Source organism: Mastacembelus armatus, chromosome 8, assembly GCF_900324485.2.
Source record: "Mastacembelus armatus chromosome 8, fMasArm1.2, whole genome shotgun sequence".
NCBI lineage: Eukaryota > Metazoa > Chordata > Actinopteri > Synbranchiformes > Mastacembelidae > Mastacembelus > Mastacembelus armatus.
Genome location: NC_046640.1, coordinates 21566165 through 21580477, shown reverse-complemented (window position 1 = coordinate 21580477; position 14313 = coordinate 21566165). Strand labels below are relative to the sequence as shown.

At 43.4% G+C, this 14313-nt stretch overlaps 2 protein-coding genes across 7 annotated transcripts; both read left to right on the top strand.

Moving 5' to 3' along the window:
- The first annotated feature begins 1088 nt into the window (after positions 1–1088).
- tom1 (target of myb1 membrane trafficking protein) lies at positions 1089–8176 on the top strand. 6 transcript variants are annotated; one of them, XM_026326076.1, is made up of 16 exons: positions 1093–1267; positions 2108–2192; positions 2623–2701; positions 2781–2930; positions 3025–3159; positions 3267–3401; positions 3568–3684; positions 3879–4012; positions 4088–4130; positions 4221–4359; positions 5528–5579; positions 6070–6133; positions 6341–6406; positions 6783–6845; positions 7052–7091; positions 7506–8176. In XM_026326076.1, the coding sequence occupies exons 1-16, from the start codon at positions 1216–1218 to the stop codon at positions 7598–7600; spliced, it is 1449 nt and encodes a 482-aa protein (XP_026181861.1). In that variant the 5' UTR covers positions 1093–1215; the 3' UTR covers positions 7601–8176. The 6 variants fall into 6 exon arrangements, 2 of the variants coding, with proteins under 2 accessions (XP_026181861.1, XP_026181862.1); XR_003296753.2 differs by having other exon boundaries at positions 1089–1267; positions 3882–4012; positions 6341–6845; positions 7506–7523; XR_003296752.2 differs by having other exon boundaries at positions 1092–1267; positions 6341–6845; positions 7506–7523.
- A 714-nt stretch (positions 8177–8890) lies between these two features.
- Positions 8891–14082, top strand: gcat (glycine C-acetyltransferase). Its single transcript, XM_026324079.1, has 9 exons — positions 8891–9176; positions 10483–10613; positions 10702–10803; positions 11346–11492; positions 11820–11974; positions 12183–12265; positions 12538–12709; positions 12996–13117; positions 13294–14082. Exons 1-9 carry the CDS (start codon positions 8954–8956, stop codon positions 13443–13445), a joined length of 1287 nt encoding a protein of 428 aa, XP_026179864.1. The 5' UTR covers positions 8891–8953; the 3' UTR covers positions 13446–14082.
- Positions 14083–14313: the final 231 nt, after the last annotated feature.

Here is a 14313-nt window from a genome sequence, read left to right as displayed (position 1 = left end):
GTCACCTTTGTTTCTGCAAGAGCAAACAAACGATCAGATTAGACAAAACCTCAAGGACCAAATGAACAAATGCTTTTTGAAGGAAAGCACCCACTTGAACCACACAGGGCTGTTTGTAATGGGCTGGACTGTGTCATATCTGCTGGTGTAAACAGAAGAGTGGGTTGTGCACCAGCTGTGAGTCACTGTGTCTGAGTCACGCACTCACATCATGAGCAAACAGCGACTGGTCCTCCCCAGCGTCCGTGTGCACGTAGTTCATTTAGGAACGTGCAGTGGAAAATAAAAAAAAAAAAGCTGGAATTAGGTTTGAGCGTTAACAAATCAACACAAAGCAGCTGAGTGAGGACACAGAGCCGCTGATTCAGAGCCTCATGTGGGAAAACAGATCAAACAGTGCACCCATGTGGCAGAGTCAACGCCAGCACAAGGATTTGTGGGAAAAATACTGACTTCACCTTAACGTGTCCTGATCTAGAGTGTGAAATTAAACTGAGCACAGCCACAGTCATGCCTTCTTACTATGACTGGTATTTTTGAGCTGGGTTGTGAATGTTGGGTCATCAAAACCAACAGGACGCAGACTGAACAGAAATGAGTCCAGATGTGGTCTCCAGGTCAGAAACAGCAGGTCTCTCTCTTCTGACCTGGTCTGTGCCTGATGCAACGTGGCTCCACATGGGGAGGAACCAGACTGAGACTGGATAAAGATGGAACCAGAGCATCAGCAGCTGCGACAGAGGTTAGGAGCCGCAGGAAGAGAAGGAGCAGTGGTCGTCACACACAGGTCACTATTTCAGATCAGCAGGATTATCTGAGCAGGACCACAGAGGAACATGGAGGTGGGTACTACAAGAATATTTTGATATAAGCACAATAGGACTTTTACTTATTCCAGTATTTTGCACACTGCTGTTGGTTCTTTTTGTCCTTGCACTAACATCAGGTGCTATTGCCTCAGTGGACACATGAGACAGACATGAGTGATCCCGTACGTGCAGATATGCAAACCGCCTGTATGTGGCGCAGTTCCAACATGTTTGCACCGCGCATGTGGTGGTTCAGGCTCTGCCCCTTTAAAGCCTGACGCAGCTGCGGCGCTGCCCCACTTTGTTGTGCGCTCTGCTGCAGCCTGCGGGAGCCAGCGGGGCTTGGCGGTGCGTACGGCTCGGCCCGGGGACTGCGGCGCTTCGCTGGGTCCTCTGCGCTCTCAACATGGAGTTTTTAATGGGGAACCCGTTGAGCACGCCGGTGGGACAGCGGATCGGTGAGCTGTCTCATAAGACTGATGATTAATTATAATGAGGTGGTCAAAGGGGTGGGCAGGCTGCGGCTGTGCGCTGCAGACACACTCTCATGTCTGTGGCTCCCATTTGTGTTTTTACTATGACGCCGGGTATCGCAGGTGTTCGTGCGCTAAAATAATAAATTCAACTTAAATTGATTAAGGCTGACAGAAGCGCTTAGGTTGCACTGACGCGTCCATGAACCAATGACGTGAGGGGGCGGGAGTAAGAGGCTGAGCTGCGCGCACCGATTGGTTGTTGTTGTGTCTGTTCGAGCCTGACGACACCCACCTGACCCACATTTATATCAGCCTGCAGGGTAATGGTTGTTTTTATTGACTGATGGAAAATAATAAATAAAAATAAAATAAACAAATACGCATCTTTAATGAAAGCAGAGATAATGTCACTAATCACCATCAAATATTCAAGAGCTTCAGATATTTATTTATGACGTATGGGGTAAATACTGAACCTTTAAAGCCTCGGCCTGACACGTCTAAAATGCTGCACTTAGCATCAGTTTCATTGTAATGAAATATGTAATGTAGTGTCTTTGTAAGACCTATAAACAAAACAGTTGATGCTTAGAAACAGCAAATACATAGAAATGAAATGTACAGTTAAATCTAGACTATTATTGATTAAAAAAAAACAGGACTAAGACTGATCCCTGAGGGACACCAGAAATCATAAAGTGTAATGACAGTGATGTGTTACAGTCACTATGTGTATAATAAGCCAATAAGTATACTTAGAAGTATATAAGAACAACTTCTTATTTTCTAAGTAAGTCGTATTTTTGTTTGTGTTTTTTACAGAGCGTGCGACAGGTTCTAACCTGACTTCAGAAGACTGGGCCCTCAACATGGAAATCTGCGACATAATCAACAGCTCAGAGGAAGGGTGTGTGTTATCTGTACAGGGGTTACACTCCTCTGAGTTTATAAATATAGTGCAAATTTTACTGAATTATGAAAAAAATGCACTTTTTATATCCACTATTAATATATGGGTCTTAGGATTTGAAGTAACGATTCATAAAGTTATAATGTTGTCCTCCTGATTCTGTAAATCTGTTGTTCCTGTATTTTGCACATACAACATCTTTTTCCTGTTTGTCTGTCCTGGAAGAGCGATCCCTCCTCTGGTGCTCTCCCCCATGTTTATCAGTTTTCTTTCCCAGGTTTCATTTCTCATCTTCGAGGGTCTTGGTACAGCTGGTTTTGTGTGACAACTACTTTTCCACCCTGTCTAAGAGTAAAAGCCTTTTTTGCAATATTGCAGTGGTATTTGCAAACACACCTTCTGACTGTTGGACCTTCTCTGTTTACAGACCCAGGGATGCAGTCAGGGCCATAAAGAAAAGGATTGTGGGGAACCAGAACTTCAAGGAGGTTATGCTGACCCTCTCTGTGAGTCATCCTGTTGATTCTGTTCAGGTGTAATCTGACGTCAGACCTGGTTTGACTTGTCATGTCCTTCTGATGTCAGGTCCTGGAGACCTGCGTGAAAAACTGTGGCTACAGGTTTCACATCCTGGTGACGACACGGGATTTTATAGAAGGGGCTCTGGTCCGGTCCATCATCCCGAAGAACAACCCGCCAGTAGTACTGCATGACAGAGTGCTCAGCATCATACAGGTGAGGCACAAGGTGTAGCTGTATTAAATTAGTTTGTGGATGGAAGTGTTCTGCTCGACCTTCTGGTAGTAATTTGTGGTTTTGTCTCGTCAAGGCGTGGGCTGATGCGTTCCGCAGCTCACCTGACCTGACAGGTGTGGTGTCGGTGTACGAAGACCTGCGTAGGAAAGGGCTGGAGTTCCCCATGACAGAACTGCACGGTTACTCACCTGTGCAAGCTCCAAAAAAGGTGCGAACACAACTGGATGAACTTTACGTTACTGCTGATAGTAGGGTGCTTACCTGTCACCTTTGGCTTTCCTTCTATTGGCTCATTTCTGCACCTTTGTCTGCCAGACCTTGCCTGGGAACGGGCCTTCTGTCACTACTCTGCCTGCTGTGCACCTTTCTTGCAAATCTCCGCTCATCCCACCCCAGACCTCTGAGCTAAAACTGGCCCTAGAGGGAACCAGTGCCTTCACCCCCAGCCAGGTGATGCTGCATTTCAGTGCAATGTTTCGGCCTTTAAATCCACGTTATTGCTGTTAATCCCAGACGTTGGCCGAAAAAAAAAAAAACGTCTCTTGTATGATCGGTGATTCATTGCTCATCCTCTGCAACAGCTGTGTTGATTCAGGAAGTGCCTCTGGTGTTCCAGGTACAAATGCTGAAGACAGAGCTGGGTGTGGTGCGCAGCAACCTGACCATGATGTCAGACATCATGAGTCAGCTGGATCCTGTCACGGTGAAACAAGCAGACATGGAGCTGCTGGAGGTAAAAACATCAGATTTGAGCTCTGCCACAGTAATGTGACGTATTCTCGGCTCCTTCTTTTTGCAAGAAATGTTGAGTGACCCCCCCCCCCCGTGTTACCCTTAACTGATCTCGCATTGTACGTATTGTCGTGTTGCATCTGGCCCCTCGACCCCCCCCCCACCCACACATGCTTTGTCTGATTGTGTCATTAGCAGTTATACACAGTTTGTAAGGAAATGCAGGACAGGATAGTGAGGATCGTCCCCAGGCTCAGCGAGGAGAAGCTGATCGAAGAGTTACTGGCGACAAACGATGAAATGAACACCACCTTCACTCGCTACCAGAGGTCAACAACATTTATTTAACAAACTCCAAGGCTCGTTGTCTCGGTTTGATATTAATGTGCTTTTGTCATTCACAGGTTTGAAAGGAGAATAACAAATGGTCCGAACGCGACACAGAAGGTAGAGAACAGGAGCTGGTTGATGTTTACGACTCATAACTGTGTGACGTGGGGGACAGCTGCCTTCAGTTATTTGCTCTGTGTTTTTTAGAGCCATTCATTCGTCAGCATGTCAGACCTCGATCTCCCCGATGAGTCTCCCAGCCAATCACAGCTCGCATCGGCTGCCAGTGACAGCTCACTCAGCCAATCAAAAGCTGAGAGTCTGTCCAGTCAGTTGGCAAAACTGAGTAAGAACAACTGTTTTATTATGTGTGTTGTTATTAATAGTATAAATAAAGTAGTACTGAGAGTATTTACTGTAGTAACAGTAGAAATACCACAGTGTAAAAAACCTGCTTAGTCACGAATGGATCTGATATTATTAGATTCTAATTATTGATGATTATTGTGTTGATCACTTTAATGTTGGAGCTGACGTTAACTACCTTATATACTTCTAATTTGAAGTACTTTATATACCGCTGGGTAGCTGACGTTGACTACCTTATATACTTCTAATTTGAAGTACTTTATATACCGCTGGGTAGCTGACGTTAACTACCTTATATACTTCTAATTTGAAGTACTTTATGTACCGCTGGGTAGCTGACGTTAACTACCTTATATACTTCTAATTTGAAGTACTTTATATACTGCTGGGTAGCTGACGTTAACTACCTTATATACTTCTAATGTGAAGTACTTTATATACCGCTGGGTAGCTGACGTTAACTACCTTATATACTTCTAATTTGAAGTACTTTATATACCGCTGGGTAGCTGACGTTAACTACCTTATGTACTTCTAATTTGAAGTACTTTATATACCGCTGGGTAGCTGACGTTAACTACCTTGTATACTTCTAATTTGAAGTACTTTATATACCGCTGGGTAGCTGACGTTAACTACCTTATATACTTCTAATTTGAAGTACTTTATATACCGCTGGGTAGCTGACGTTAACTACCTCGTATACTTCTAATTTGAAGTACTTTATATACTGCTGGGTAGCTGACGTTAACTACCTCGTATACTTCTAATTTGAAGTACTTTATATACCGCTGGGTAGCTGACGTTAACTACCTTGTATACTTCTAATTTGAAGTACTTTATATACCGCTGGGTAGCAGACGTTAACTACCTTATATACTTCTAATTTGAAGTACTTTATATACCGCTGGGTAGCTGACGTTAACTACCTTATATACTTCTAATTTGAAGTACTTTATATACCGCTGGGTAGCTGACGTTAACTACTTATATACTTCTAATTTGAAGTATTTTCCATACTGCTGGGTAGTGTGTGAATTTCTATTCATAAATTCAAATATTTTATAGTTCAAACGTTTGTGTACCAGGATTTCCACTTTCAATAATATGACACAAACTAAAATTACTTGTTTTTATTCTTGCAGGTACAAGTGAATCTGAGGACACATTATCACAGAAAATAACTCAAATACCAAGGTACAGAAATACTGTATATCATCGTTATTATAACCTTGAACACATACACAGTAAACACAAGTTGCAAGGAGAGTGTGTTTGGTAACATAAACATGTGCAGCTCCATGAATGCTACAGGATGTGATTGACAGTAGTGAGAAAACTTAGAGCAGTGGGTAAAACACAGTAATAGTATAAATGCCCCCCTGAGCATGAACTCTTCAGTCATGTTAACCAGTAATATTAGATAATTAACTGAAGGGCTGCAGTGGTGCCCTTGTACATCAGAGAAGATGTTGGGCACCACTAAAGAACAAAAACCACATGTTGTTTAATTCAATGACAGTCTCACTGAGCAGCCTGCAGCAAAGACGCTGATCTTTGTTTTGGAGCTTAACTCTGACTTATTCCGTCTAATCCCTTTTCGAGACATGTGCCAGAAATTTCACTGTGTTAATCTGAATTATCGGTTTACGGGGCAGTTAGCTAAGGTCCAACCCTTGTGTTTCAGAGAGCGCAGCGAAGTGGACGGCCTGGCTCGAGCTCAGGACAGCAAACTACTAAACACTGGAACGGTGAGCGAAGACGTTTTCATGTTTAGTCTGAAGATTCAAGAGGTGGCACTTGGTGTTGGTATTTACTGTGAAAGGGTCTAGTGGACAGATATTTGTGCTCTCAGAGGGTTTCTGTGGTGAATTAGTCCAGAATGACCTGGTCTGAGTAAATGTGTGTGTTGCTCTACTTCAGTAACTGTTTTCCTCTTAAACAAACTCTGTCTGAAGGATGACAGCCCGGCCTCCACCCGCAGCTCCTCACCAAAGTTAGACTGGATGATTAAAAGGGGAATGGTGGGTCTAAAATGTGTCCTGGTTCACATCCATCCACCCTCCACACCCTGCGTCTCTTGCTTTTCTCTTCAGGTTGCAGTCCACCTTTGCTGTGATCTGGGTTGTTTTTGTTTGGATTACTTTTGGGGTTTGGTGGTTCTGGTGTTGTTGTTGTTGTGGGAGAACACAGTGGTTTGCATGCTTTTCTATCAGCCCAAGATATTTTTAGAGTTGACGCCCAGCACGAAGCATGACACTGTTTGGTTTGCACTGTCTGGATAAACCTCATTGTTGTCATACCTGCAGTACATGCTTGTTGTTTGATGTGTGTTTGTTTCTTGGTGGTTTGGTAGCCTTGTCACCTCTTCAGTGGTTCATGTTTCGATTTCTCTCTTAGATTCCTATCAACCAGTCCAATGTAATGGATGATATTGAGAAATGGCTAGAACTGGATGATGAGGTGCGTGGCCTGAATTTACTCTACATAAATAAGCAAACGTAAAAACAGTGTTACTCGTTTTGAATGCGTATTCTTTTGTCTTTCTGGTTAATTTCAACATTTGAATTCACAGTAGAGCTTCACAAACACAAACCAAAGTAAATGTGTACAGCAGAAAAACTGAATTACTGAACATGTTTTAATCAAAGATTCTGTTTGTGGCACAGTATGACGACTTTGAGGACTCTGATGGTGTGACCAGTGAAGGTGAGGCAACATTCATCCTTCTGCATTTTATTTGGGGTATGCGTACACCTGCAGCATCAGGCAGTTTAAGTGTATAAGTCTGCAGCTGAATCTTCTCCATGCACCTTATTCTTTATATTTGCTGCGCAGTATTTTTGTGTTTGACCAGCAGATGGCACTAGATCTAGTCTGCACAGAAACCCTGCAGCTCCAAAATGTCTCCTGACATTATTTACAAGTAAAGGCATAAAAAAACTGAACCCAGTTCACATAATCAATATCACGTCCAAAGGCTTTTTTTTTGCATTTTTGTCTCCTCTCTTTTCATTGTACCTGAGGTTTTCCTGTTCCGTTTCTTCATCCCATGATTCTGGTCAGTCATTTTTCTTTAGGTGAAGTCAAAAATCATCTGACCCTGCTTGTTTTTCTCGGCAGAATTTGACAGATTTTTGGCAGAAAGAGCAAAAGCAGCTGAGCGCCTGCCGTCCCTGAGAGCTTCATCACAGGACGCCAACCAGTCCGAGCCTTGACGCTTCGCTGAAACACGCCAGACTAACGTTACTGACAAAGCTGTCGCACCATCTGCTGGGGAATGGAGATTTCTATTAGATGAAGGGTTGAATGGCACATTTAAGGTGGAAACTACAGCCCATGTGTGAGGAGGGACAGTGTAGCTCTTTACTGCAACGCAAATGTGTTTTCTAACTGATAAAAATAATCTTATTTGCTGAAGGACAGAGGTTTTTACTTGATGTTGTTATGAGGGTTTGTTCATGTGTGTAATGCAAATATTTGCACATTTTTTTATGGTTACATTCCTGCTGTTGAACAAGAGAGAAGATATTGTTACAGAAAACATTTTGCAACTTATTTTATGTATTGTATTGCTGTTATATATATATATATATATATATATATATAGAGGGGGGGGTCAGATATGTGTCGCAGAAAACCCTGTTGTAGTAGCAAACACTAAGACAAGCTCAGTGTCACATAAAGGAAAAGTCTGATGCTTGAAAAAAGTGAATGAGTTTTTTTTACATTTAACTTATGAAGTTTAACAGAAATTGATGACAAACATGTCATGAATTAAACTATTAACTAAAGGTCTGTGTGTTTTTGTTTAACCTAACAGTGCATTAAGGGTCCTTATATTTGTGGATTCTGGTTTGTCACTTTCCTCTGTCCAAGGCCAATGTGTTTAGTTTTAACTATGGATGTGAGAGAAAGTTGAAGGAGTTTTAAATAAGAATAAGAAAAATACCTTTAAAACAGCTTTTCTGAAACTGGAGTACAATATAAAGTACAATTGGGATGTGATATTAGACATTTTATCAGATAAAAATAATAGAAACAACAGTGACAACAAAAAAAAGTAGAAACATTATGTTAATAAATAAAAAGTACTACTACAGTAAATACAAGTCCTTTCAAAAGCGCTGATAAAGTATACAGTACAAGTACCTCAAAGTTACACTTACAGTGCAGTATTTGAATGTATGTACAGTTTGTATGTTTGTACAGTTTGTACAGTTTGTACGAGTAATTATTTACCTTCCACTACTGCAAATTAAAGAAATGTGTTCAAAAAATTAAAAGCTGATTTGAAAGATCAGCCAATCAACTGCAAATAACAGTGAACTCTAATCTTTTCCCACTCAGGTAAATATAGCAGTAAAATGTCACCTGTAGAGTTTACACAGGGAGGTACTGTGAACCAGTAAATACTTTCTTTACTCTGATTGGACAAAACGAACCACCTGTCAGGCGTCCTGGCATTTTATTGGTCCACCGTGCATACACGCCCCCCTTAGCAACATGACGCAGCTCCGCCTCGTCTCCGGTCTTCACGTTTCTCATCGGTAACAATCGGTTTCACCGTCATGTCGGTCGGAAAAGCTGCTCGGATCTTGGTGAGACCAGTCCGCGCCGCCTTGCGGACCTCAACCTGCGCCCCGGGGCGGACCTACGCCGCTGCTGCTTCCGGGGCAAAAGCGGTTCTGGAGAAGGAGCTGGACACAATCCGGGCCGCAGGGACGTGGAAGGGGGAGAGGATCATCACGTCCAAGCAGGGTCCCCAGATCCGCGTGGACGGCAGCCGTGGCAGTGAGTGGTTACCAAGTACATTTACTCAAGGGCGGTACTTAAGTACTTTTCTGAGGTATTAGTACTTTACCTGAGTATTTCCGTGTTGTGCTATATGAAGTACTTCAAATTAGAAGTATATAAGGTAGTTAACGTCAGCTACCCAGCGGTATATAAAGTACTTCAAATTAGAAGTACATAAGGTAGTTAACGTCAGCTACCCAGCGGTATATAAAGTACTTCAAATTAGAAGTACATAAGGTAGTTAACGTCAGCTACCCAGCGGTATATAAAGTACTTCAAATTAGAAGTATATGAGGTAGTTAACGTCAGCTACCCAGCGGTATATAAAGTACTTCAAATTAGAAGTACATAAGGTAGTTAACGTCAGCTACCCAGCGGTATATAAAGTACTTCAAATTAGAAGTACATAAGGTAGTTAACGTCAGCTACCCAGCGGTATATAAAGTACTTCAAATTAGAAGTACATAAGGTAGTTAACGTCAGCTACCCAGCGGTATATAAAGTACTTCAAATTAGAAGTATATGAGGTAGTTAACGTCAGCTACCCAGCGGTATATAAAGTACTTCAAATTAGAAGTATATGAGGTAGTTAACGTCAGCTACCCAGCGGTATATAAAGTACTTCAAATTAGAAGTATATGAGGTAGTTAACGTCAGCTACCCAGCGGTATATAAAGTACTTCAAATTAGAAGTATATGAGGTAGTTAACGTCAGCTACCCAGCGGTATATAAAGTACTTCAAATTAGAAGTATATGAGGTAGTTAACGTCAGCTACCCAGCGGTATATAAAGTACTTCAAATTAGAAGTATATGAGGTAGTTAACGTCAGCTACCCAGCGGTATATAAAGTACTTCTAATTTGAAGTATATGAGGTAGTTAACGTCAGCTACCCAGCGGTATATAAAGTACTTCAAATTAGAAGTATATGAGGTAGTTAACGTCAGCTACCCAGCGGTATATAAAGTACTTCAAATTAGAAGTATATAAGGTAGTTAACGTCAGCTACCCAGCAGTATATAAAGTACTTCAAATTAGAAGTATATAAGGTAGTTAACGTCAGCTACCCAGCAGTATACAAAGTACTTGTGACAATAAAATACAGTCAAATATTCCAGTCTGTAGACAAAGGTGGCAGAACTTTCATCCTGAACGTCCACAGGTGGTTCTGGCTGGTTTCTGGCTTTGTTGTTTCTTTTTGTCAGACTTTCTCTTCCTGTTCTTGTCTTGCTGAGTAAACAGCCTTAAACAATGAAGCAGCTTCAGCTTCCACCTGAACTGACTCACTGTCTCTCTCTCTCAGGAATATTGAATTTCTGTGCCAACAACTACCTCGGCCTGTCCAGCCATCCGGAGGTGGTGCAGGCAGGGATCGACGCTCTGAGGACACATGGAGCTGGACTCAGCTCGGTCCGATTCATCTGTGGGACTCAGGTGTGGTGAGCAGTGTGCTGAAACATCACGTGAACACACGGGGAGCGACGTGAGATTGTGTAGCAGCTACGTTCGTTTCTGTTTGCAGGATATTCACAAACATCTGGAGCAGAAACTTGCGGAGTTTCATGAGCGGGAGGACTGCATCCTGTATGCCAGCTGCTTCGATGCCAACGCTGGGCTGTTTGAGGTGCGTCACGCACATTTCAGTTTCTCACTGTGAGAAACTGGCTCCAACATAAATGCTTCCATTTATGTTGGAGCCAGTTTCTCACTGTGAGAATGACCGTGTGTCATTTTGGCTCAGAATTCACCTTCAGGACTCATGGGTTTGAACATGGTGAAGTTTGACTGTTCGCACTGGAGCTGGTTTAGGCCCAGAGTCCCAGTCAGAGACAAGTGGAGCCAGAAGCTGCACAGGAAGTTCATGGAGCTTGAGAACAGTAAAGTCAGCTTCACCTGGTGTAGAAACAACACACGTGGACACAATCACAGACACAGTCAGCTAATTAGCAGGCTAGCTAATGTAGCAATGTATATTGCTGATATTAGCCAAGTTAGCTAAACCATGCTAACATTAACCTTAGTGAATTTTTTTTCTTTGAGGGTTGTATGAGTGCAAGTCCTGAACCTCAGCCACAGTACAGCTTTCTGATAACTGACTGATTGATTGATTGATTGATTGGTTAATTTACTGATGTTGTAAATCGGCTGATGTTGTGCTGACCTCAGGTGCTGTTGGGCCCGGACGACGCGGTGCTGTCTGATGAGCTGAACCACGCCTCCATCATCGACGGGATCCGTCTGTGTCGAGCACAGAGGCTTCGCTACAAACACCTGGACCTCAGCGACCTGGAGAACAAGCTCAAAGAGGCTCAGGTGTGTGTGTGTGTGTGTGTGTGTGTGTGTGTGTGTGTGTGTGTGTGTGTTAAATTCATGTTTGTTGTTCTTTATGATGTCTTCATATCGAATCATATGACAAATGAGCCTGTTCAGGGTAAGAGTCACAGATTCAGACACTGGGAGCAGCACAGCAGTAGGTTTTGATGCTAACATTAACATGTTAGCACCTGATGCTTCTGGACACACACAGGTAATTTCTGACAGGTGTCTGTAAAGGTGCGTGTAGATAAAAAAAAAAAAAGTCACCTCTAAACAGCCATATTTGACGCCATGGTCGCCACGACTCTGCTTTGTCCTCCTCAGTCGTCTCGAATGCGCCTGATCGTGACGGACGGCGTCTTCTCCATGGACGGAGACGTGGCCCCTTTACCAGGAATCTGTGACCTGGCTGAACAGTACGGAGCCATGGTGTTTATCGATGAGTGCCACGCCACCGGCTTCCTGGGGCCCCGCGGCAGGTGAATGACAACAATGCTGGTTTACTAACAGTTCAAATAATACAAAGTGTATTTTTATATATTAATGAAGTACTTCCTGAACCCTGTTACTCATAACATGTAATTTTACAAAAACACATCGGAAGCAAAATAAAGATAAAAGTTAAAGAAAAGACACAGGCTGTTAAAGGAGCGACACACTGATGTAGGACTGTCCTGTGATTGGCAGAGGAACAGACGAGCTGCTGGGAGTGATGGACAGAGTTCACATTATAAACTCCACCCTGGGGAAGGCACTGGGAGGAGCAGCTGGTAGGTCGTCCACAGATGTGTTTTCATTTTGGATCTTTCTTACGGGGAACATGCTGACATGTTTTGGTCTCCGGCTCCTGAGGAAAACAGTTGAGCAGATATTTACAGGGAGCTGAGACTGACCCCCATCAGGAGGTCATACGGAGCAGGCTAACAGTTTCCTGTGTTTCCAGTCGGAGCTATGCTAACCAGTGGCTGTGCTGTAGGTTTAAAGTGTCAGACGTGTTCTCATGTTGTTTGGTGTCAAGACACAAGTTGTCTGTGTGTTTCAGGCGGCTACACAGTGGGTCCTAAACCGCTGATTGAGCTGCTGAGGCAGCGCTCGAGGCCGTACCTGTTCTCCAACTCCCTGCCCCCTCCTGTAGTGGGTTGCGCCACCCGGGCCGTGGAGCTGCTGCTCGACTCCAATGAGATTGCACAGAGCATGGCGGCCAAAACCACCAGGTGCGTTTGTTCTGAAGGACGGGTCAGAGCTTAGCTCTCATCCAGGAAGGTCATAAAAATAATCAGTTGTTCTACAAGTGAATAAATCCATCTCCCATCATCTTGTTTCTGCAGCCTTCAGGTCACGTTATTGAACTATGTGCTGAACAAATCATACGTACATGTGGAATTTTCCTCAGGATTGTTATTGGAAACAGACTTGAAGGAAGAATCAGGAGAATCCCTGAAGTTTAAGAGTCACATTTCCACCTGTGACAGTTACTGATACTTTCCTCTGTTCACCCAGTTTCAGGGACCAGATGACGCAGGCGGGTTTCACCATCGCAGGCTCAGCTCACCCCATCTGCCCCGTGATGCTCGGAGACGCGCGGCTGGCTTCTGTAATGGCCGACGATATGCTGAAGCTCGGTGAGGCACCTCTGGGCTCACAGCGGCTACTGTCACTCTGAATGAATTCTAAAATGCACCCAGCTCTGTTGTTCAGCGACGATTCAGTCCCACTGTGTTTACCTTGTTACTGCTCAGATTGAATCACAGCAGCTGGTGTGGATGAAGCACTGACCACTCGTCTCTTCCCTCCACAGGAATATATGTGATTGGTTTCTCCTACCCAGTGGTCCCGAAGGGCAAAGCCAGGATCCGAGTTCAGATTTCAGCCGCCCACACTGACGAAGACATCGACCGCTGCGTGGACGCCTTCATCCAGACGGGCAGAAAACACGGCGTCGTTTCCTGAACGCCACAAACCTTTCAGTCCCTGAAGAAGGTTGAACTGCTTCGCTGCCTCTTTCTCAGGACCTTCCAGTGGTGATGGAAACATTAGATACAGTTGTAGGTCAGCAGAGTTGAACGTTTTCCTGTTTGCTTGGCTCAGTAAAACATCTTTGCTTGTGTTGGTGTGTAAATATTAAGAAAAAGGAGCTAAATTCTAAATTTCCTACTTTAACTTTAATGTGTCTCTAAATCCTTAACCCTCCTACATCAGTTCAACACACTGCAGGTTGGCTGCATTCAAATGTGCTGTGCAGAACGACGTCTGCAGGCTTTGACACTAAAGAGCTGTTTTCACTTTGACCTGCTGAGCGTGGAGTTTCTCTGTTACATTAAATCTCAGTTCACCTTGACGACATTGTCAGGTGAAATGTTAAAACCTGGAGCCTCCAGGTCACAGACGTAGGTTCCAGTGTTTGGGAACACAATAAAGATTTGAAGACTGTTGGACGTACTGTGCACATGTACTACCACACTGTGTACTGTGCATGTGGACGCCTGTTTTTAAATATTCTGTATACTATAACTTTCTGAAGACAAGCAGCTCGTGCCTCCTGTGTGTATCTGTGCCTTTAAAATAAACAAGCAAATCAATGAAAATACACCTTGAAACACAGTAATTTTATGTGGTGGAAGAAAAAGGTACTGCAATCCTTTACTGCAGTAATATCAGAAATGTATTTCTCTCTAGTTTAATGCAAACATCATCACGTTCATGAAGCAGGTTTGAAGCTGGGAGGTGATAGTCCAACATGTGGCCCTGAGAAATAACCAACAACCAGCACAGAGAAATACGACGAAAGCCTTTTATTTATTTATTGATGTTCTTCCAG

What these genes read in the sequence shown, in the direction of transcription:
- tom1 (XM_026326076.1), top strand. Translation starts at nt 1,216, where the DNA reads ATGGAGTTTTTAATGGGGAACCCGTTGAGCACGCCGGTGGGACAGCGG. An exon ending in GAGTGCTCAGCATCATACAG is followed by an intron (nt 2,931 to 3,024) that starts GTGAGGCACAAG and finishes TGTCTCGTCAAG; the next exon opens with GCGTGGGCTGATGCGTTCCG. An exon ending in AACTACTAAACACTGGAACG is followed by an intron (nt 6,134 to 6,340) that starts GTGAGCGAAGAC and finishes CTCTGTCTGAAG; the next exon opens with GATGACAGCCCGGCCTCCAC.
- gcat (XM_026324079.1), top strand. Translation starts at nt 8,954, where the DNA reads ATGTCGGTCGGAAAAGCTGCTCGGATCTTGGTGAGACCAGTCCGCGCC. An exon ending in GATTCATCTGTGGGACTCAG is followed by an intron (nt 10,614 to 10,701) that starts GTGTGGTGAGCA and finishes TTCTGTTTGCAG; the next exon opens with GATATTCACAAACATCTGGA. An exon ending in TTCCTGGGGCCCCGCGGCAG is followed by an intron (nt 11,975 to 12,182) that starts GTGAATGACAAC and finishes TGTGATTGGCAG; the next exon opens with AGGAACAGACGAGCTGCTGG.